The sequence below is a fragment of the Phyllostomus discolor genome, chromosome 8, assembly GCF_004126475.2.
Source record: "Phyllostomus discolor isolate MPI-MPIP mPhyDis1 chromosome 8, mPhyDis1.pri.v3, whole genome shotgun sequence".
NCBI classification, from domain to species: domain Eukaryota; kingdom Metazoa; phylum Chordata; class Mammalia; order Chiroptera; family Phyllostomidae; genus Phyllostomus; species Phyllostomus discolor.
This window is the reverse complement of record NC_040910.2, coordinates 91089165-91112968: the sequence shown is the minus strand read 5'-3', so window position 1 is coordinate 91112968 and position 23804 is coordinate 91089165. Positions and strand designations below refer to the sequence as shown.

At 49.4% G+C, this 23804-nt stretch overlaps 1 protein-coding gene across 1 annotated transcript in view; it reads left to right on the top strand.

Annotated features, from left to right (window-relative positions):
* The window catches only part of ITGB3 (integrin subunit beta 3), a 48809-nt gene that overhangs the window by 12156 nt on the left and 12849 nt on the right, over positions 1-23804 (top strand). Inside the window, exons 2-11 of the mRNA XM_028521921.2 lie at positions 577-662; positions 10619-10814; positions 11234-11486; positions 12210-12372; positions 13246-13407; positions 14876-14971; positions 15370-15459; positions 16167-16301; positions 17478-17907; positions 23114-23336. Of these exons, the coding sequence (XP_028377722.1) occupies positions 577-662; positions 10619-10814; positions 11234-11486; positions 12210-12372; positions 13246-13407; positions 14876-14971; positions 15370-15459; positions 16167-16301; positions 17478-17907; positions 23114-23336 (1834 nt within the window). The remainder of the gene's footprint in view (positions 1-576; positions 663-10618; positions 10815-11233; positions 11487-12209; positions 12373-13245; positions 13408-14875; positions 14972-15369; positions 15460-16166; positions 16302-17477; positions 17908-23113; positions 23337-23804) is intronic.

The following is a 23804-nucleotide window of genomic DNA, read 5'->3' as shown; positions in this document are numbered from 1 at the left end:
TCCCCAGAACAATTGGATAAATTGTCATTACTCTAGACCTCAGATTTTCAGTTGCACAGTGTAGGCGTCAAACCAGTTGTTCATTCAACCCTTTCCATTGGTTATGAGCTGACACTTGGGCTGATGACTCTGCTTTGCTCTATCGCCTATGGCACAGGTGGCAAACACAAGGCCCACGGGCGGAATCCAGGCTGGCACCTTGTTTCTACCCAGTGGCAGCACTGAGCTCCTTGCCCCTAGTTAAAGAGTAGTTAACATTTACACAGTCCTAAAATTACATTCAGTCCTTTGAAGGCAACCGCAAGGCTGATGTGGCCCCTGGTGAAAATGAGTTTGACACCCTGACCTATGGCCTCATGGAGGGAGGGAGGTCAGTGGTGGGTCTCTCCCAGCCTTCCTCATTCTCCTTTTTATCAAACAGCCTGTGTTGGGTAAACATCCAAGGTCTGGTTAGGGTGTGTCTGTGTATATCTGAGAGCTGTAAACTTGGGCATTTGGGAAAGCTGGGGAGAATGGGGCAGGCCCATTATTTTGTCAAGTCAGATCAGAGCTAATGCTTCTGCCTCTCTGTTGCAGGGCCGAACATCTGCACCACACGAGGCGTGAGCTCCTGCCAACAGTGTCTGGCTGTGAGTCCCATGTGTGCCTGGTGCTCAGACGAGGTAAGGAACAGCACCTAACCTTACTTATTCCCCAGCCATGCCTGTGTTTGTGAGGGTACAGGCCCATGGGACAGCTTCTCCCTCCTAAATACACAAGCCCCTTGTCCCTTCTGCACAAAACCAGGGTGAAGCGTTCCCACTGATGGATGCTGAAGTGAGCTGTCTCGGGGATGTTGTGGAGTGCCATCCGGGGCCCACCGAATGGTCCACGGCTCTGGCCAATTTTGTTGTCCCTCCTGGACTCACAGTAGCCATTACCACCCTTTAGCACACTTTGCTTGCTTCTTGCTTGCTGCTACCCCAGGGAAGCAGGGCCTCAGGTCTGCAAAGGGGAGGCCAGAGAGGGTTATAGGTACACAGGTGAGGCTGGTTTATAGACATGCCATAATTTTTAAAAAGGCAAATCAAAGAGGACCTTGCTCTTGTGTGGGGGGATGTTTCATCAGAAGGTCTTTTCTCTTTCCCTTTCCTCTCTGATGATTGGGCTGCCTTTTTCTCTTTCTCTTCCCTTTCTTCTTCCTTCCCTCTCCTAGGTGTCAATGAGGGCATCTGATGAGCATCAGAGGGTGACAGGAAAGGGTTAGCTGAGTCTAGGCAGAGGGTTTGTTGTGTCTGGGGCCCTAGGGAATGAGTGTGTCTGAGGGAATGGCTGTGTTTGTGGCTGGGACGGGAATGTGGAGCTGGCAAGGCCTGGTGGTGGTGGCGGCGGCGGGGTGGATAGGGCGGGGGGACGGTGAGTGTGGCTGGAGAGTTTCCAGTGATTACAGTCTGAGGCTGAGTCACTGGCCTGGCCCCAGCAGGTGGTTACCTGAGCTCCTGGCCTGGCTGCATCTCAGCCAGCTGAGGCGCCCTCCCTGTCACGGCAGCGTGTTCCTGCCCGCTTCAGTTTTTCGACTACTGTAACCCAGGCCCTCATTCTCTCTGTCTGTCTGTGTTCTCAATCTGCTGAGTTTCCTAAAAAGGCAACTTCCCTGGCAGGATTGGGGTGGTAGGGGTGGGTGGGTGGGTGGGTGGGAGTGGGAGGCTGTGTTTTTGCCTGTAGAGAGGACTGCCAGAGGCAGAGGCCAGCTCAACACACTGCTTTGGCCTGTGTGCAATTCAGCACGGGAACTGCTTCCAGAGGCAGCTGCCCAACATCTGGGCCACATTGACTTCATTTAGCAAATGAAACCTTCCCTGGGGCTGGGGGGGGGGGGTGCAGAGGGGGATGGGTGAGCCCTTTCCCTCCACCCCCGCAGGTTCTCCACCCCTCTGGGCTGAGCAGGCTGCTCAAGTGTGATATGGTCTCCTCCCTTCTCATTTGCCATACCCTCCTTCCCTTGGTCACCATCCTGATATTATCAAGCTTCTGTGATAAGGAGGTGGGAATCCTGCAGCTGACTCCTGGAAGAAGGGAAGGCTGATAGAGAGGGTCCCTTATGGGATGGATGGCCTGAAGCTGGCTGGAGCAGAGGCATGGCCAAACTGAGAGAAAATGGAGACTACTGTGGCCCCAAGGAGTCTGAGGAAAAAGAAAACATATTCTTGGAGTGTCTGTTGTTTCTCTTGATCTACAAAGGGAACATTCATGTGGCTGAGGCCTGACTAGGTGAAGCCCCTATGTCTCATGACCAGATTTTGGAGATGCAAATGCAGATTTTCTATGGATGACCATGGTGAATTTTGCCCCCTAGGGAATACCAGGGGAGGGCAGGGCAGGGGAGGTGTGGGGTAGGATCAAAACATAAAGTAGGACCAGCCAAAGAATGGGGGGTGGAATTGGAGAGAGAATGGGATATAAACAGGAAAGTGGGAGAGGTCAAGGGTTTAGTGAATGGCTACAACTGTCTCTGAGCAAGAGGGAGAAGGGGAGGAGAGGGAAAGAGGAGAGGGGAGGAGCCGGGGAGGAAGGGTGCAGAGTATTTGCCCCTTGCGGGACAGAACGCGTCAGCCAGGGAGGAATGGGAGGTGGGAATCGTGAGCATGGTGGCTATTTTTCTCCCCTGGCGGCTTCCCCCCACACAGGCTGAGTTTAACTGCTAAAAGTGTCTTGGCTGTTGACTTAAAAAACCAAAAGTGAGCCGTGTGGGCCATTTTGAATGTGATTTGTTGATTAATTGACCCTGGAGAGCCTTTGCTTCTGCCTTCCCTACCTTGGCTGCTGTAGGCAGGATTGGCAGCCTCTGGAAAAACAACTGGTTGGGCTCAGCGTTCCCTTGGTCCTAGAGGACAGCAGCTCTGGGTGTGTATAGCAAGCATTGGCCCCGTTATAGGAAAACATAGCCAATGTGGATGAGTGCAAAGTTCTGGGCCCGTTGCGTGGGGTGTGTTCTTGGAGAGGGTTGGATACTGACACGGGTTGGGGCGGTGTGTCGTTCATGAGCTGTGAATCTAGCAAAGAAGCCCACCTCATACAGAGATTCAACTTATGGTCTTGACCTCACTGGTGCCATATTGAAATCTAAACCTTCCCAAACTTATCCAGTGGTGAGAATTACCTCAGACATTTCTTAAATACAAAGGTTCCCAGGATGAACCCTGTACCTATTGCATCAGAATGGGTTGTTATGATATCAAGTTTGGCAAATACTGCTAACTGATAGGCTGATCACTGGGGTCATGGTGGATGGAGGCAGAGTTAAAGTTGCCAGATAAAATACAGGACACCCAGTTAAATTTTAATTAAACAACAAATAATTTTTAGTGTAAGACTATTCCAAGTATTTGCTAAATTTGGCAACCCTAAGGTGGAGGGAAATACTAGGAATTTTTATATCACCTTGAGGGCACATCAGAAGGTAGACCAGCTCACACTCTACTTGACTTCCACGGATGAAGAAGAAGAAGAAGGGATTTGGGCCAGCAAAGGAGAAGACTCCCATAGGAATTACTTCTTATTTTCTTCTATGTATCTACGGAGGAAAGGCTTAGGCCACTATTTAATTCCTTTTTAGCTTCTAACATGACTTTACCCTTACTTTTCTGCTGCTTTTCTTGTTCTTTCTACCTTTTTTGTTTTTAATCTGGAGGATAAATGTTCATCTTGAGAGTTTTGCTCTAACTTGTTATTACAAGAAAATACATAATATTAAGTGTTCCCCCCTCTGAGACAATAGGGTATGAATACACCCATGAACTAAAATGCTTTCCTTTTCATCTCCTCCTTTCTGTCTCCTCCACACTTCTTTCTTTGTACATTCAAGTGTCTTCTTGTTGTCACTGGACATCAATCTAGAGAAGAGTGTTGATTTGTTTGGGGGGGTGGTATTTAATAGCTCTCTGGGGGGAAAAGTAAGTACCAGGACATACTATGCATGGTCCTCCAAGAGCAGAGGGTGGCATGATGGTACTAGTAGAGAAGAGTCACCTTCTGCCCCAGCCGGGTGGCTCAGCTGGTTGGAGCATCACCCCATACGCCGGAAGGTTGTGGGCTCTATCCCTGGTTGAACCTCCTACAAGAAGCAACCGATTGATGTTTCTCTCTCTCCCCGGCTTCCTCTCTCTCTAAAAAAATCAATAAACGTATTCTCGGGTGAGGATTAAAAAAGAAAGAAAGAAAGAAAAAGAAAAGAATCACCTTCTATTTGCATTTATTTGTTTCTATCATAGCAAAAGTATTTGAATATATTTGACTTATGTTGAGATTTTTATATTTTTAAAATAGTTCACATTCACAGTCTCATTTTATCTCAAGCAACCCCGTGAGATAGGTGGATAATGACAGTTATCACACTGTACTTTCCCAATTTTCCAAAATGGGATGAATGGAGAATGGGAGTGAGAGCGTGTGTCACTGTCCCAGGAGAGGGAGGCAGTCAGCTCACAGAGCACGTTGGCCAGAACCTCCCACCTCTCCACTTCTGCCTTCCCCTGGGTCTTGGTTATTTTTGCCCTTTTTTGTGTAACATCCGGTTTCACTGGGAACGGGGACTTTAATATTCCTGCCCCCTCCCTCCAGTTCCTCTCTGAGTAACCTGGAGACATTCTTCTTACCTACTCAACCCACATTATTAAGAGAGGGAATGTTGCCCAAGTGTGCTGAGGTCACTGCGTTGGTATTCTTCAGGGACAGAAGGCTTTCAGGGAGAGCTTGGCTGAGGGGCAGGCCTGCTACGTTCCTGACCTCTGATGCCAGTGACCACAAAGGGAGGGATGGAGACAGCTTTTGTTTGTTAGTGTTTATATTTCTAAGGAAATTCATAAACAAACCATAAGGACTGTCAGCAAGGCTTAGCACTTCAAACTTTCTTCTAATAAGCACTCTCACATTAGAAAATGGATTCAAGAAGCCCCCCTCCAAACTCTAAACCTTCTCTGTCTTTGCTGATGCAGCTTGAAGCTGCAGGATGGCCTTGCCCTTCCCTTTTTCCTTCAGCATCTGCCTTAGTCCTGGAAAGGCTCGGCTCCTCAGTGCATCTTGGTCTACACAATCATTTCCTTTTTTGGAAACGTTTCTCCCTGGGGCTCAGTGGGCAACTGGAGCCAGAGATAAGGTAGGGAGTTTTCTGAGCAAAAAAGAGAGCTTCCTGAGAGAGAAGCTTCGGGAAGGGTAGGCAGGGCCGACGATAGGAGTTTGAGCACAAAAATGCAAAGTGCTCACACATCCTGCCCTGTGTCATTCTGTCCAGGGCTAGAGCTGGGTGCTGAGGGCGGTCTTCATTTCTCTCAGAGGTTTGGAGGATCTGTGCTGTCCCTGTTGGAATCTCCTGAGTCAGGGAGGTTGAGTCTCACACACTGTTTCCCATTACTGATGCTGTTCTCCACTGCGTGCCCGGGAAGCCGAGAAAGAAGGAACCCACTGCCTTCCAAAAGCTCCCTCCACCTTTTGTCTTGGGCCAGGGTGGTCCTCAGGTCATTTGTCTTAGTCTACTCAGGCTGATATAACAAAAATACCACAGACGGGGTGGCTTCGCAAAAAACATTCATTTCTTACGGTTCTGGTCCAAGATCAAGGTACTGTCTGCGTCACACATGGCCATCTTCTTGCTCCGTCCTCTCATGGCAGAAGAGTCCAGGGAGCTCTCTGGGGCTTGTCTGTAGGGGAATAATCCCATACAAGAGGGCTCCACCTCGTGACCTAATCATCTCCCGAGACACACCTCCTAATGCTATCACCTTGGGGTTTAGGGTTTAACTTAGGACTTCTGGGTGGACACAAACATTCAGTGTGGAGCCCTCTGGCATTGTTCACCTTCCCATCCACGTCGGGAAGCTCTTTGGCCTGTCAGAGGAGGACTGGGCAGGAGAGAGGGACCTTGAGCATTGCAAGGGACTTTGGGCTACAGAGTCCTGATTTTTAATTTTTTTTAATTTATTGACTTTTGAGAGAGAGAGAGAAACATCGATTTGTTGTTCCACTTATTTATGCATTCATTGGTTGCTTCTTGTATGTGCCCTGACCTGGACTGAACCTGCAACCTTGGCATATTTGGATGAGACTCGAACCAACCGAGCTACCCGGCCAGGGACAAAGTTCTGATTTTTGGAACACAGTTAGCCCCTTGCGGCCCAACCCCTCTTCTAGAAATATGACTCCAGTCACCTAAGGGGCCTGAGCCGGCAGAACGTTATCTAGCCTTCCCACACCTCCCACCTCTGCATCTTGCATTCTGTCCCCTACCTGGGGCATTCTCAGGTGTGGCTCCTCCTGGGCCCCTCACTTCCACATTTCTGCTTCTCTGCCTTGATTCTCACTCTATGCAGAACATAATGAAACTTAATTGTTTTGTGAGGATAATTGCAGTCAGACAGTCTAATTAGCATCTCACTTCTGCCCCTTCCCAGCTCTGTAGCTTTGGGTAAGCACTTTAACTTCTCCAAGCCTTAGGTTTCTTGCCTGTAAGATTGGGTTCCTCATTTGCAAAGCGTCCCAGCCTCAGGTTCCTCACTTATAAGATGGTAATCAATCCAGCATTACAGGATGGTAACCAGGAAGATTGCAGTAACCCAAACAATGTGCTTATCACAGTGCCTGCCATGCAGTAAGTGCTCAATAACTGTTAACACTAGTTGTTCTGGGGTGTTGGTATGGCTTATTCAGCTGGTTGTGAGAGGGGGTGGGTGGAGGTGGGTGGTGGTTTGAGGGCCGGAAGCCTAGATGTTGTGAAATAGGCCCGGGGTGGGGTTTTCCAGCTTTCCCGCCAGTCCCCCGAACCTGGCAAGGAGCCCTCGTGGACTTGTGCCCATACACTGCTGGCTAAATTTGCTGAATGTCAGAACAGGAAGGGACTGAAAACACCACGTCATCTAATAGGTGAGGCAAGGGAGGCTAACAGGAGTGAAGTGACTTCTTTGAAGGCACATGTCTAGTTAGTGGCAGACCCAGGGTTGAACTGGGCTCCTGATTTCCCGTATTCTGCCCCATGCGGATGTCCTCCATTCATACTCAGGTGTGAACACACACGGAGCTCCAGGAGGTTGCGAGAGACATGCCAGGGTTTGGAAGGGTGCTCGGCTGGCTCTTTGTCTAGCATGAGCGAGGAGGTTTAAAGTGATAGCATAGGCTCTGGCCAGTGGCCCGGCATCATGGGGTTTGCCCAAGCTTGTGAAGCTTATTCAAGATCAATTTATCCAGAAATTATTTATAGAGCATCTCGTAATAATAGCTAACATTCAATGAACACTTAACCTGTGGCAGGCTATGTGTTTTACATGTATTGTCTTATGCAGTCCTGCATAACATCCTTGGGAAGCTGGGGCTCTTATGATCTTCACGTTATAACTGAGGAAACAAAGTCTCTTGGAGACTTCAGGTGACTCACACTAGTAACTGGCTAGTAAGGGGCTAGTAAGAGGCAATGCTGAGACGTAGTCTCAGCCAATCTACTCTTGTGCACTTAGCCCCTACTTCCTGCCGCTGCTCCCCATGCCTCTGTGGTAAGTCCTAGGTGGGGTGCTGGGAATAACAAGGTAACAGCCCCCGCCCTCAGGGATCTCATGTCCTAGCCAGTGTCTTAACACACTGGCTTCCAAACAGTTTTGACCCTGACCTCCAGAAAGAAATACATTGTGTATCATTATTTATTATATATTATACTCCAACCCCCAATATATAAATGTTTCACAAAACAATACTTACTTTTACTATTTATATGCTTAATTCTATTCTATTCTATTCTATTCCATTCTATTTAATAAATAGATGATTGAGACCCACCACATTGCTTTTTAGGACCCAAAGTGGGTTGTACTTCAGAATTTGAAAAACAGTATGGACTTCTGGTCAAGATGGTAGTGTAGGCAAGCATGGCTCACCTCTTTGCACAACCACATCAAAATTATAACTAAATATAGAACAACCATCACTCAGAACCATCAGAAATCGAGACGAATGGAAGTCTGACAACTATGCAATTAAAGAAACCACATCCATCCAGACTGGTAGGAGGGCCACAGATGCAGAATGGACTTGTTCCTCACCCTCATGTGGTGCATGAACATTTGGGAGGGAAATCTTGGGAATGAGGAGTCCTAGCCCCAAACCAGTCTCCTCAGCCCAGGGTTCCAGTGTCAGGAAGGTAAGTCCCCACAACTTCTGGCTGCAAAAACCAGTAGGAATTGGGTCTGTGGAAGAAACTTCTGGAGCCCCAAGCAGTTCCTTTTGAAGAACACACACACTATCACCCATTCAGACTGATTCCCTCTGAGCCCCTGCACCAGGGTAGCAGCTTGAAAGGCACCAGTGGCATAAAGGGAGGAGCCGAAGTGTCTGGCCTCAAGATGAGCAGAGGCCATTGTCCCTTTTCTAAACCCTGCCCCCACAGAGCTGGCAAGCTGGTGCCATAGCTGAGACTCCATCAACCTGGGTAACACTGTTTGACCCACCTTAGAGATCCCCAGAGACTATCCCCCACCCAAGCACTTTTCCATATGAATAGCTGGTCTTAGCTCACAATTCACACCCTCCCAAGTCCTCTCAAACAAGCAACAGCTGGCCTCAGTGGGCCCCACACACTGCACTAGCAGCAGCCAGCCTAGTTTCACAGCTTGGCTTCCCCTGGGAATCTCCAAGCCCAGCAAAAGTAGCAGACATCTCAGATTGCTTTATAGCTCAGGCAGGGTGGCCCCAGGCAAAACAGAGGTAGGGGCTGACCTTGCCCTGCACCATCCGGAAACCCGAGGGCCAGCACACCCAATGGATAGCTACAGATCACTTTGGAGCACTGCCACCCTGCCCCTGCACAGCTGATCCTCCACAGAGGGAAGAGATTGGTGGTAAGTAGTCACAGCCAATTTTTGCAGCTGACTGGCCTGGGTGAATTCCTCCCATTGATCTGCCAACAGCAACCAAGACTCAACTACAAGAGGAGAGTGTATTCAGCCCACATGAAGGGTGCACGTTGATTACCCAGCTTGGGTGATAGGGGAGCCTGTGCCACTGGACCATACAGGACATCAACTACATTAGACCACACTACCAAGACACCGAGTCAAAGCAGTTCTACCTAATACATAAAAATAAACACAGGGATGCTGCCAAAATGAGGATACAAAGTAACATGGCCCAAATGAAAGAACAGATCAAAATTCCAGAAAAAGAGCTAAATGAAATGAAGATAAACACATCTATCAGATGCAGAGTTCAAAACACTGGTTATAAGGATGCTCAAGGAACTTAGAACCTCAACAGCATAAAAAAGATCCACTCAGAAACAAAGGATTCACAAATTGAAATAAAGAACAATTTACAGGGAAACAATAATAGAGCGGATGAAGATGAGAACCAAATCAATGATGTGGAACATAAGGAAGCAAGAAACAACCAATCAGAACAACAAGAAGAAAAACAGAATCCAAAAAACTGAGGATACTATAAGCAGCTTCTGGGACTTCAAGAGGCCCAACATTCACATTATGGGGGTGCCAGAAGGAGAAGAGAAAGAGCAAGAAATTGGAAATCTACTTGAAAAAATAATGAAAGAAAACTTCCCTAATTTGGTGAAGGAGATAGATATACAAGTCCAGGAAGCCCAGAGTCCCAAACAAGATGGATGTAAAGAGGCTCACTCCAAGACACATCATAATTAAAATGCCAAAGGTTAAAGATAAAGAGAGAATTTTAAAAGCAGCAAGAGAAAAGAAGTTAGTTACTTGAAAGGCATTCCCATAATACTTTCAACTGATTTCTCAAAAGACACTTTGCTGTCTAGAAGGGATTAGCAAGAATTATTCAAAGTCATGAAAAGCAGGGAACTCCAGCCAAGATTGCTTTACCCAGCAAAGCTATCATTTAGAATCGAAGGGCAGATAAAGAGCTTCCCACAAAAAAAAAAGATTGAAGGAGTTCATCATTACCAAACCATTATTATATGAAATGTTAAAGGGACATATTTAAGAAAAAGAAAATCAAATCTATGAATAATAAAATGGCAAAAATACAAATCTATCAGCAACTGAATCAAAAAAACAAACTAAGCAAACAAGAAAAACAGAGACAGAATCATGGTTACAGAGCGTGTCTTGATGGTTGCCAGATGGGAGACGGGTGTGGGAGAATGGGTGAAGAGGTGAGGGGATTAAGAAGTACAAATAGGCAGTTCCACAATAGTCATGGGGATGTAAAGTACAGTATAGGAAATGGAGTTGCCAAAGAATTTATACACATGACCCATGGACATGAACAAAGTTGTGGAGATTGCTTGAAAGAGTAGGGGCTGTTGGGTAGAGTGGGGCAAGAGGAAAAAATCAGGACAACTATAATAGCATAATCAATAATGTATAATTTAAAAAAGAAAAGCAGTAGTTTAACAGTCATTATATGCAGTGGCTCTCTTCCTAACTACCAATCCATGAACAGGTACTCACCCAACCTCTCCATTGCCTCAGTTCCCTCCTTCTGTATAATGAACCATACAAGTTGGCTTAGCTCCAAAATGCTAAATAAGCTCTAGGCCACTGGGAAGCAGCAGAGCCCGCAGGAGGCAGAGAACCACCATAGCTCCAACCACAGGGCCGTGCCTCATGCTCCTGTCTTACAGACCCTGCCTCTGGGCTCGCCCCGCTGTGACCTGAAGGAGAATCTGCTGAAGGATAACTGTGCCCCGGAGTCCATCGAGTTCCCCATCAGTGAAGCCATCATCCTGGAGGCCAGGCCTCTCAGCGACAAAGGCTCTGGAGACAGCTCCCAGATCACACAAGTCAGTCCCCAGAGGATTGCACTCCGGCTCCGGCCAGGTAGGGATGGGGCTCATCTCTGGGAGATGCCAGACAGATGGGCACAGGGCAAGAGGTGCAGGTCTGATCAGAAAGCCTTGGGGAAGTAGCTCACAATGGAAATGGGGCCAGAAGAGAAGGGTGTGGAGAAAGGTGTGGGCAGGAGAATGAGAGAAAATAGAAGCTGTTAGAACTTAGAGTCAGAAGATCTGAGTTTGAATCTTGACTCTCCCTTATATTAGCTATTTGACCCTGGGCAAGTTACTCAACCCTTCTAACACAGTAGATACTCAAAGAATGTTTGTTCCTTCTTTCCCCTAATGCCAGGGTTTTCAAGTCTGGTTTGATCAAGAAGTTAATTAACCCTAACCATGTCCAAATCAACGTATTAAGTCTTAGAGAGAGAAGAAGAGAAAAACTAACACCCTTCTGCCTTCCAGATGATTCGAAGAGTTTCTCCGTCCAAGTCCGGCAGGTGGAGGATTACCCTGTCGACATCTACTACTTGATGGACCTGTCTTACTCCATGAAGGATGATCTGGGGAACATCCAGAACCTGGGTACCAAGCTGGCCTCTGAGATGCGCAAGCTCACAAGTAACCTGTGGATTGGCTTTGGGGCCTTTGTGGACAAGCCTGCGTCACCATACATGTACATCTCCCCACCAGAGGCCCTCCAGAACCCCTGCTATGAGTAAGTCCTCCTCCAGAAGTCAAAGCTGAGCATGGGAGTAAAGGCAGGCTTGTGGAAGCATCGATTGTGACTTTTCTAATTAAATCAAGGATTTACGGAAGAACCTTTTATGTAGAGGCATGTGAGTGCTATGGGATTCGGGATGGGATATAGTTCCAGCCTTTTACAGTCTGAAGTGTAGTACCTGCCACAACTTCTATGACTCAAGGTAACAGACTCTTGGGATCCAAATCTATCAATTTATCGATGGCTCAGGGACATTATTATTGGTGAAACTTTTGCTTTATTGTTGCACTGTCACTTTAGAAAAGTATTAAATGAAAGATGATAGCAACAACAAGAGCCTCACTCTGAGTGCTTTACATGTTAACTCCTTTAAGTTAACCCACAACATCTCTTAGGAGCTATGCACTCTCGTTTCCCATTTTTAGAGGTTAAGTGTAGAGAAACTTACCTAGGGTCCCATGACTTATAAGTAGAGGAGCTGGGATTTGAACCAAGGCAATCTCCTTTTGCAGCTCACTCTCTTATCCTCTAGGCTAGCTGGGGGTAAGGTCAATGTGGTAATTTGAGGGCTCTGTAGTCTGAACTGTCTGGGTAACTGTGGTTGTAGAGAACTGGCTTGGGCGTACCACTGTCCATGTTTGCCCCCCTCCTGTTCCCTCCCAGTCCCCAAGCAGCCTTTTAAGGCTGCCTGCTTAAATTATCTCCTTCCCTTCCCAGAATGAAGACCTCCTGTTTGCCCATGTTTGGCTACAAACATGTGCTGACGCTAACTGACCAGGTGACCCGCTTCAATGAGGAGGTGAAGAAGCAGAGTGTGTCACGCAATCGAGATGGCCCAGAGGGTGGCTTTGATGCCATCATGCAGGCTACAGTCTGTGACGTGAGTTTGGAGGACGTGGAATGCCAGGAGTAGTGAGTGCAGATCAAGTGGGGAAGGGAGTGGCTCAACTGTGGGAACTTCTGTCTGAAATAAGAGATGGGAACTAAGCAGAGCTTCATACTCCCTAAGCAATAGATTGCTCCTGATAAGCATCCTTTGCTTGTATCCACTCCCTGGCCAGAGCTGACAGTCTTTTAAACCTCATAGTACCATACATTCTCTGGAGAGAGCATTTTCTCATCTTCTCTGGAAGTGAATCAGAGTCAAGCTGGGTTAACTTAGCCACAGCAAAGCAGGAAGATGTTCAGAAAGGATTTCTGCTAGCCCAGCCCAGCTGTGCAGATGCAGGTGGGGGGCTAGATGGGCCGTATGATTATCAGTGGAAGAGTTTCACTTGGAACTGAATCAGGTGTCTCTCAACTGCTTGAACCAATCAGCTATGAGACTGTTTTCTTTTTTAAAATGATTTTATTAACTTATTTTTAGAGAAAAGGCAAGGGAGGGAGAGAGAGAGGGAGAGAAACATTGATGTGAGAGAGAGACATTGATCAGCTGCTTCTCATATGCCCCTAAATGAGGACCTGACCCGCAACCCAGGCATGTGCCTTGACTGGGAATTGAACTGGTGAACTCTTGGTTCGCAGGCTGGCACCCAGTCCCTTCAGCCACTCCTGCCAGGGCAGAGACTGTTTTCTAAGAGAACAGAAACCCCTGAGTTGGGAAGTTTCAGCTTGTGTTTCAAGGACTGGGACTGAGGCCCTTCACCAAGACGACCTGTTCAGACCTTTGGGTAGGGATGTCCATGGGTCTTTGTTTTCTGCCAGTGACACAGCTAACATTACTTTCTCTCTTTTGCCTTTTTTTTTCAAACAGGAGAAGATTGGCTGGAGGAATGATGCATCCCACTTGCTGGTGTTTACCACTGATGCCAAGACCCACATAGCACTGGACGGAAGGCTGGCAGGCATCGTGCAGCCCAACGATGGTCAGTGTCATGTTGGCAGTGACAACCATTACTCTGCCTCCACGACCATGGTGAGATTCTTGACATGACCTCCGGTCCCTATTCACTATGGCCAGCTGCCCTGTCTAGTCAGAGTATTTGTGCGAATTAGAAAGCGGCAGCCCTTCCTCCCGGCAGGGTTCAGGCCTCCTTTCAGCCTGCCCTCTCCCCCAGCCAGACATCCTCATTCGGGGCACAACCTGTACAATCCCTAGAAACGGCCCTGGCTGTGATCAGTGTTACCACTATCTCCACTGCCTCCAGCACCAGCAGGAGCGTCACAGCACCCAGAATGGACCCGTCTGCTGGTCCAGCTGGAAAGTAGGCCTTCTCGTCTCCTGTGCAGGGATGAGCCCCTTCTGGGGATACCGTGCTCACTTGTGGTTATTGGAAGGAGGTGGAGAAAAAAGAGGCAAAAATCGTCAAAAGCATGGAGAGTTGGTCCTGTGAGGAAAGGTTTAAGGGCTCAGAATCATTTGGCTCAAAAGAAAGAAGGCTGAAGGATGATTTAGCTATATTCTGTAAGTTGTTTTCTATGGCCATAGAGGGTTAAGTAAGAGGAAAGGAGTTTAAATTGAAACAGGAGAAACTGATGTATGCCCTAAAGAACATGTACAAAATGCTGGTGCAGAGACCCTCAGAATGCCGATACTCTGGGTATCTTGGGGGAGGTATGAACTCTTTAACCTCTTAAAGACAACAGAACAACTGCCTAGTCTAGGTGGCTTCAAGGTGCACCTGTACAAAGTCAGCAGCCTGAGCTGGATGACCTCATGACTTCTCTGCAAGGGCTGGGGTCCCAGGGACTCCTGACCTATGAAAGGCTCCTTACCAGGGGCTGAGGGAGATAAAGAGACTACATGGAGGTCCTACCCGTAAGGAGTTTTGGTTTAGTTGAGATGTGTTACCAGTAACACCAGATGCATGGTCAGTGTTAAATGGGCAGCATAGTCAAGAAAGTCTTCATGTATTCAGAGGAGGTAAGCTCATCATGAGCTGGGGTGGTCAAGGAAGGCCTCCTGGAGAAGGTGGGATCAGAACTGGGTCCCTAGGCAGGAGCAGGATTACCAAAAAGAAGGCCACTCCAGGTGGGAGAGAGAGAATGCGCCAGGTCAGCGGTGAGTGGAAGAGGGAGAGAGCTGAGCAATGACTGGAAAGGAAGGTTGGAAGGACCACTTGGTGGAGTATTGCCAAGTGCCAAGTCAAGGCAAAACAGGAGGAAGCTACAAAACAACAAGGCCTAACAGTATGTGGCCCATGGAAGCTGCTCCATGGTATGAATGCCTCGGACTCAAGTAGGAAGAAAGAGGTGCTTCGTTTTGACACCACCAGCCTGTACCCCTGCCTCTATTCCTGGAGTTCACAACTGGGTTTGTGCTGCTGGTTACCCCCTTTGGCTGTCTGGCCCATGGCTCAAGTCAGCCAAGTTCTGAGGCTTAGGGTCCAGGGATGGATGCAAATGGACTTCTTAACAGACCTCCACATCCTCCCTTTTCATAGGATTATCCCTCTCTGGGGCTGATGACCGAGAAGCTCTCCCAGAAGAACATCAATCTGATCTTTGCAGTGACTGAAGGGGTAGTCAATCTATACCAGGTAACTGTGCCATCAGGGCTTTCTGGACTGGGAGTGGGAGGGGGGCCTGTGATGGGTGGACCTCTCTCAGGGACCAGCAATGACCTTGGTTCTCAACCAGGAAAGGCCCTCCAACAACCTGTTCCCAGGAGCTAATGATTCCTCCCCCGCCTTAAACCTAGCAGGGTGGGTGTGCGGATGTTTGCAGTGGGAAGGGGAACAGTTCTCCGGGGTGAGGGATGTTGTCTAATTTTGCTCAGTGCTGGAAAACCGCTAGATTTATTCCTGGCAGTGACAAGATGAATATCCTGTTCTCCCCTCAATCTTCATTTCAAGACCCTTCATCTGATTAGGGCAGGGCTTTTGGAGACCACCAAATTTGTCCAGCCAGCCCTGGACACCTTTGTCTTTCTTTCTAGAACTACAGTGAGCTCATCCCAGGCACCACAGTGGGGGTTCTGTCTGCTGACTCCAGCAACGTCCTCCAGCTCATTGTTGATGCTTACGGGGTGAGTGTCTTGCCCTGGGAAGGCGCCTGATGAGAGTTCAGCCTCACTTGGCATTTACCCTGGAGGGCTCTGATTTGGGAGTCCTGGCTGCTAGTTTACCCTGCAGTCTTCACTGCCTTCCTCTTGCTCTTCCAGACGCTGGGTGATGGCCAGCACGGGGAGGAATGCAGCCTTCTGAGAAAGCAGTGGCTCAGAACAGAATGCCAGGAAGCTTAGGAACAATGAATGGGCAAAGAGCTGAGAAGAGGCAGAAGGGAGAAGGTGGGGGTGGAGATGAGAGTCCTGAGATTGGAGGGGGAGGGTAAGTGAGGGACAGCTGGGCTCCAGTAAGAGAGAGAAGAGGAAACTGAGTCACAGGGAAGATGAGGTTGACTAAAAATTAAGTAGAAATTGCTACTCCCCGAGGGGACCAGTATTAGCACTTCCCTTTTGCACACGCATGAGGCCTGCAGGAGGGTGTACTGGTTTTGATTTTATCCAGACTCACCTAGATACAAGTGGGGAGAGAGGGGGGGAGCTGGGCCTGGGCCAGAAATGTAGCAGGTGGCAGCCTCCTCGAGGGGCTCTGGCAGCTGCCAGGGAAACCTGGACATCTGGTGCTGTCAGGCCAGTCCAGGGCCACCTGGCAGATTCCGCTGGGGATGGAAGTGGTACCTACCCATTCCCTCCGTCCATTTCCTTACCTTCTCTTGCCCTTCTCTGCTCAGAAAATCCGCTCTAAAGTAGAGCTGGAGGTGCGTGACCTTCCCGAGGAGTTGTCTCTGTCCTTCAACGCCACTTGTCTCAACAACGAGGTCATCCCAGGCCTCAAGTCTTGTGTGGGACTCAAGATTGGAGACACGGTGAGGCGGGCTGGGCAGGGGCTAAGGCCAAAGCCCTGGCCCAGGCTTGTGCCCTGGAGTGTCTGTGGGCTCCCCACCCCTCCTCCCTGTACCTTCTTCCTGAAGGTCATTACAACTTAGGTGAAATGGAGCTGCTAACCTCCTCCTCTGAGGCTTCTGTTGTCTAAACTGTGTCTGTCTGTTACGTGAACTTCATTATCAGGACTTTTTTGAAACTTAAGACAAACAGAGTTACCTCTGTTGATTGTAAATGAAAATGTTTCTTACCTTCGGCACCTAATCAGTCTCCAGCCTCTGCCCAGGAAAAAGCCTTTCTTTCCTCCACAATGTAAAATGGCAGTGTCTCTATAAACCTTCGTTGATCGCTGGCTGGTGCCAGGCATTGTTCTCATTGCCGAGGATTCAAAAGCAAATGGAACGGCAAAAATACCCGCCTGATGGGATTTCAGAATGCAGATGTTCATTCTGCCCCTTCAGTCCCTCTGTGGCTTTCCTTCCTTAGTGGTTGGTCCTCGTCTGTTCTAGCCTAAGGGGAGAGGGGTTGGTGAAGGGGATGGGGGAGAGAGAGGGGTATGTGTATCACCATATTTATGTTATCTACATTATCTATCTATCTATCTATCTATCTACCTATCTATCATCTATCTCTCCATCCATCCATCTGTCTGTCTGCTCTAGGCATATGTGCACATGCCCCACATAAGAAATATTGGCCTGAAATGTGTCTGATTGCACAAGTGATGAAATGTTACATGTGAACTGAACAGTAGACTCGGAGCCCGTGGATGGCCACTGGGTGGCATTGTGTGGTACAGGAGGGCTTCGTCTCTCTTGCTGATGGGATGTCATCAGTCCAGGTAGCTCAGTTGGCCAGAGCAGAGCATTCACAAGATCGCAGTTCTGTTCTGCATGAGCTGGTTTATTTTACATGCAGAATAAAAAACCTTCTATGTCATAACTGTAGACATGCATCTCTGCACCCCGTCTGGTATGTCACAGCCACACCATTGCTCGGGGCTTTTGTTTTTGCTTTGCAGACTTTGGTAGTTGGAGGGCTGAGGAACCCCAGACACTCAGTTTGGGTGGTCCTTGGCAGGGCAGAGAACAGGTGGTTTCCAGGGCTGGAGTGTTAGCAGGGTCCACCTGTACCTGAATGCGATCTGATTTTCCATCCAGGTGAGCTTCAGCATCGAAGCCAAGGTGCGTGGCTGTCCCCAGGAGAAGGAGAAGTCCTTCACCATCAAGCCGGTGGGCTTTAAAGACAACCTTATCGTCCAGGTCACCTTTGACTGTGACTGTGCCTGCCAGGCCCATGCGCAGTCTCACAGCCAGCACTGCAACAATGGCAATGGGACCTTTGAGTGCGGGGTGTGCCGCTGTGCGCCCGGCTGGCTGGGGTCCCAGTGTGAGTGCTCCGAGGAGGACTACCGGCCCTCCCAGCAGGACGAGTGCAGCCCCCAGGAGGGGCAGCCTGTCTGCAGCCAGCGGGGCGAGTGTCTCTGTGGCCAGTGCATCTGCCATAGCAGTGACTTTGGCAAGATCACGGGCAAGTACTGCGAGTGTGACGACTTTTCCTGTGTCCGCTACAAGGGGGAGATGTGCTCAGGTGAGTAGGACTGCACGCCCCTCCCATGCTGGCACCCACACACACGCACACATCTGGGCTTGACGTGGGCACAGGAGGGCCCACGGGCAGAGCTGAGTAGGTGGTGTGCCACGCCAGTGGGAGAAAGCAGAAATGAGGTTGTCGTTAATTCCTCTCTGCTCCCTATGTCCTTGCTCATGGGGGGCAGGGACGCGTGAGAAGGAGTGGGGAACCTTGAAGGTGAAGAGAGTTTTTTTCTTTTCTTTCATCTGCCCTTCCCCTAATATTTGAAGTCACTGGTTCCTAATCTTTTTGAGGATATGGGGAAAAAAATGAAAAGAAAATCACTGATGGTAATTAACTTTTTAGTTTTTATAGAGTTGGAAAATACGTGATGTCAGAATGTATAGTGAAGCAAGTAATAATTGTCTTGCGTGAATTTATCTTTTCATCACAAAAAGACTTGGAAAAGAGCAATATATATGCAAGACATTGGAGCATGTTTGATGAGCCAGGACACCTGGAACAATGAATGACTGGGAAATAGTGAGCTCTTACTAAGTCGACGCTACTTGGTTATCGCTCTTGGTACTGCCATTACTTTCTGGGTTCTAGATCTGGGCTGACAAAATGAAAGCCACTAGCCACAGGCAGCTGTTTAAATTTAAGTTAATTGATTTTAATTAATTAAAGTACATTTAAATTTAATTTAAATTAAAATTTAAAATTCAGTTCCTCTGTTGCTTAGGAGCCACACTGGCTAGTGGCTGCCGTGCCAGGCTGCGAGACACGCATCGAACAGCATGGCCATCGAGTGCCCGGCCTGCTGACTAGGGGTTATGGTTTTGAGTCCTTCTGACTGCAGGATGCTGAGTTGTCGTCCTTCTCGTTACAAAAATTCAGTGATATCTCCAGGCCCACTGATAATCTCTCACTGGTTTCTCCTCGCCCCAAAGACCGGTCCTGGGGTACATCTCCCGCCAGAAGAAGCCGAACTGACGTTAACATAATCTTTATCTGCACCCGCAGCACTGTAGGCAAACAGGCAGCCTGAGCTGTTCCTGGGGTGCTGAGACAGGTTTTTGCTGGGCATTTACCACTGTGGCTTATTCCCCCTTGTGACAGACAGATTGGAGACATTGGCAAGTTGGTTGAGACTGGCTTAAGGGTGTGTCATGTGGCCAATCAAGCAGAGATCATAATTGGCTTCTTTGGTGGTCAAATCTGTGACCCGAGTTGGCTTCATTTGCACTGGGGTTCTAACCAGCTGAGCTAATCCACCAGATGTTCACTTTACCATCGGCCTTTGAAGAGGCTTGATTAGAAAGGTGAATCTGTGTCATTCTAAAGCATGTCCAAGTAATATAAAAATGGCTCTTCTTTATTATTGAAACATTGTTTCCCTCAGTCCTGCCAACAAAATACGAGAGAGACATCGAAGAAAAAGGATAGAGGGATTGGGGAGTGAGAGATCAGGTACACACACGCACACTCAAACAGCAGTGTCAGTTAGGGGATGAGGCAGAAGTTTAAGTTCATTTTAATATTTAATGGTATTTAAATCATATTCAAAGTACAAAAGGGAATGGGTAAGTCTGATGTGGGCAACCCATTGAGGGGGAAGGTTGGGAATGAAGGGACTGAAGGATTTCCCAGGCAGAGGCCCCACTGTGGGTTCCAGGGACAGAGGGGGGCCCGCTCGGTCTGCTGGTCTGCTGTGAGGTAGCGGGGGAGGGATCCCAGTCAGAGAGTTTCCTTTGGCTGCCTGCCCCACTGAAGCCACGACACAGAGCTGCTGGGGTCAGCGGCCCACTTCCTGCCTCCCACCAGTTCGAGAACAACCTGTCCTCTGTGTGCTGCAGACTGGTTCATGAGGCAACCACGGGCAGCCACTGCATCCTCTTGAAGGCTTCCCTCCCCCACTTCCTGCCAGTGCTAGGTACCTGCTGCTCAGGGCTCAACCTTGTGGTATCACATGCCCCAGGGACAGACACTCAGGGACACACAATCACTGAGCACCTGCCCTGTGCCAGGCACTCAGTCCATATGGGTGAGCAGGGGTCATGCATGATGGCTGACCTCTCAGGGCTCGTAGCCCAGCTCACCATTGTCCTTCCCCAGAGCTGCTGGCTTGTGGTCTGTGGTTTGCTGCAAGCAGGGACTCGTGAGGTAGGAGGGCTATGCCTCGGCCATTTTTCTATCTCCTGACCAACCCTCTGCTCTCCTTCCCAATGGAGGCATGCACAGTCTTTGTGGCTGTGTGTGACTGGCACCCCTGCTTCAAATGTAGGGATTGCATCCGAGTCCTCAAGAGACTCTTCCACCTGCCACATCCATGAACGTAGATTGATCGGGCACCCAGTGAGCCAGGTTCTTGCTGTGTGCTATGGTGTTGTGGTCTAGAGAGGCATGAATAAGACGGTTTTGCCCTTCATTAACTCACCTAAGGGTAATTCACAGCACGAGGCACAACCTGCCAGATCTCAGGAGAGAGGTGTCCTTGGGGAGTGTTATAGGAGCCCACCAGAGAGAGACTCACTGTGGACAGGGGAGGCCTGGGTGGCTTCGTGGAGGAGGCAGGATGTCAAAGGAAGGGCTCGCTCCTGAAGGAGAGGAGCAGAGTGATAGTGGAGTGATGCCTTAGCTCGGAAGGTCAAGTTATGTAGAAAGAGCAATTGCGTTTTCTCTGACCTGCATTGTGGGCCCCTGCTGTCCTCCCCCCCTCCTCCACCTCTCCCTTGTCACCTTCTTCCCTCCTTTCCTTCCCTTTCTTACACTTCCCCTTCATTTACTCCCCCTCCTCTGACTTTCCCATGAACCCAGTCTCAGCCACCCTGTTGCTGGAGGGGTGCCAGGCCCGTGACATTACTACACTGGGGCTTCCTTTCAAGGGTTGACCCTGCCAGGGCTTGGGGTCAGCCCGCTGGCTCTGGCCTGCTACTTCCACTCTCATGCTCACTCCCTGGCTGGCCTGGCAGACCGCCTTCTCAAAGATGACTCTGTTTAGCTTCATAAAGGGAACACTATGGGGCAAGGGTTTCTGAGGAGGCTGAGGCCTCTGAGTGCTGCCAGGGCTCTGTGGCAACCGCCTCTCCCTGTCTGAGAGCCATGGCCGAAAGCTGGGTGCAGCGGACGCTGTGGGGCCCCATTCTGCTGGCTGGCACATCCCTTCCCCAGCTGCTGTGGGGGCTGCTCGTGATAGCTCCCAGCTGCCCTTTCTCTGGAGGACTACTTGCACTGACAGGAGCTGTCTTGCCCTCAGACCTTGGCCAATGACCGGTGGGTAAGAGGTTACCCAAGGCCAAGTCCTTCACCTCGAAGGTGGGGCTAGTCCCCTGGCCAGTGTGGCTCAGCTGGTTGGAGTATTGTCTCTTAAACTGGAAGGCTGGGTTCAACCCATGGTCAGAGCACGTGTCTGGGTCGCAGGTCCAGCCCCTGGTCGGGTAGTATGAGAGGCGACTGATCCCTGTTTCTCTCTCTCCCTCCTTTCTACTCTCTCTAAAATCAATAAGCATGTCCTCAGGTGTCCTCAGGTGAGGATTTAAAAAAAAAAGAAAAGAAGGAGGGGCCAGATCTGTGGTGCCATTGGGGCTCTGGAGCCCTCCCTGGATCTGGCTGAAGGGAGTCTCCAGCTGAGACCACATTCCTGCCAGCCTCTGACTCCTGCCCTGTCTGCCTCCCTCCTCCCTCCCTCCCTCCCTCCCTCCCCCTAAGTCACTTAAACAAGAATCCTCACCACACGCTGTGCTTCTAGGGAACCCAACCTCAAAATGCAGTCTTTCTTCTTTCTCCGCCCTCTGCCAGCCCAGTGTTTCTCCTCTGCATGGATATTGGGCGGCTGTGGCAGATGAGGTCTTGTTTCCCGCCCTTCCCAGGAAACAGACATGCCTTCCCATGGCGGTGCAGGTGTGTCTGAGTCTTGACTGCCAGTGTGGTTACTAGAGGATGGTGCCGGAGTCACTGGCAGAGGGACCTATAGTGGCCAGGAGACATTAGTCAGACCCACTGGGGAGCAAGCAGGAGGTGCCAGCTCGTGGCTGTTTGAGCCTGGCCTTGAACACCCTCACCTCCAGCATCGTGCAGCCCACCTGCACACACAGTGGTGTGGTTTGCAGAGCAGCTTGGGTACTTCTGCCTCACTCCCTGCCTTTCCTCTTATTAACAATCAGATTTTTGTTATTCATCCACCTCTTCCTGGTTCAGACTCCTGAGGAGTGAGTCACTTTCGTGCAAGGTTTAAGAGCCAAGTTTTAAAGCCTTCTTAAGTGAATATTAGCGGAAATAGCACTGAGAGTTACTGCCTGCATTTAAGTAGTATAAGCCCCACCCTGTCTCTCTCCAGCTCCTACATGCATGCAGTAAAGGGAATAGGTCTTTTCTACTAGGGCCGATGACTCTTTGCAGTAAAAGATAATACAACACAGGGCACAGGTTGGTGAATGTGTGTGTGTGAGTGTTTCGAGGAATTTAACTAGGATGCAACTTCCACGAGAGAAGGGACCCTGCCTGCGTTGTTCATAGCTGAACCTCCAGTGCCCAGCATGTGGTGTGAGCTCAATAAATATTTGTTGGCTGAATGGATAAATTAACATTAATTGCAAGCCTATTCTGTATCAGATGTTATGCTAATCATTATTGGTGCAAAAATTAATATTTTGTGCCAGCTGGGTACTGGAAATACCAAGGGGAACTTTGTGAAGTCTATAATTGTCTAACTACTATGCTGTACAACTGAAACTAATACAAAATAATATTTAATGTAAACTGTACTTGAAAAAATTCAAAATTAACATCATATGTGCTGTCCCATCAAGGAGCTCACAGTCTAGAAAGAGAGACAGATAGGCAAGCAAAGGGGTTGAACATAAGGGTTGAAATGCAGGGATATGTCAGTGCTGGCGGAACACAGGACAGGACTGACCATTGCTCTGGCCCAGGGAGATCCGAAAAAAGGCGCAGACAGCAAGGAACATCTGAGTTGAGCCGTAAAGGGTGAGTGGAGTTTGGTAGAGGTCACGGGAGGAGAAGGCCTCTGGGCAGGGGACAGCATGAACAGAAGCATGAGGATACAAGGCTGACGTGAGGGCGGTGAGCAGTGCACTGTGGTGGCTCGTGTGTGCCAACCTGTGGTGCATGATGAGAGGCCGCTGGAAAGCAGCTTGAGCCGCCATCATGGAGTTCGGGACCCTTACCAGCTGCTCCGCCCCTGTGGGCTGTGTGTTTTCAGGCCATGGCCAGTGCAGCTGTGGGGACTGCCTGTGTGACTCCGACTGGACCGGCTACTACTGTAACTGCACCACGCGCACCGACACCTGCATGTCCAGTAACGGGCTGCTGTGCAGCGGCCGGGGCAAGTGCGAATGCGGCAGCTGCGTCTGCATCCAGCCGGGCTCCTACGGGAACACCTGTGAGAAGTGTCCCACCTGCCCTGATGCCTGCACCTTTAAGAAGTGAGTGGGCAGAGAAGTGAGTTCAAGAGAGTTGGGTGTCAGATTGGGGGCGGGGTGTGGTGGAGAGGGTTCTCTAGACTAGGACCCCCAACTCTCCAGGTTTCATACAGGTTTCAAAGCTTTAGGGGAAGGAGTCTGCTGCAGCCACATGGCCAGCTTTCCTCTTTCCCTGAAAATTTTGGGCAAAGCTGGAGGTGGTGCCAATGGTGAAGGAGTCAAACCAGTACCAGCTGTACTCCATTTGGAGAAGCCCCTCTTCTAGGGTGGCTTCCTGGACCCCTGAGTTAGGAGGGAGGCTAAACCAGATACCTTCTGGGGAACATTCCAGTGCTGATGTTCTGACTCTGTGGGAGCGATGGGGCTGGAGTTATGAAAGGCACCATGTGAAATGGACGTTCAACAGTACAAATGACGCTCATGTGGGGGTCAGAGGAAGTTTCTAGCAGCCCAAGTCCCTGAGGATATGCT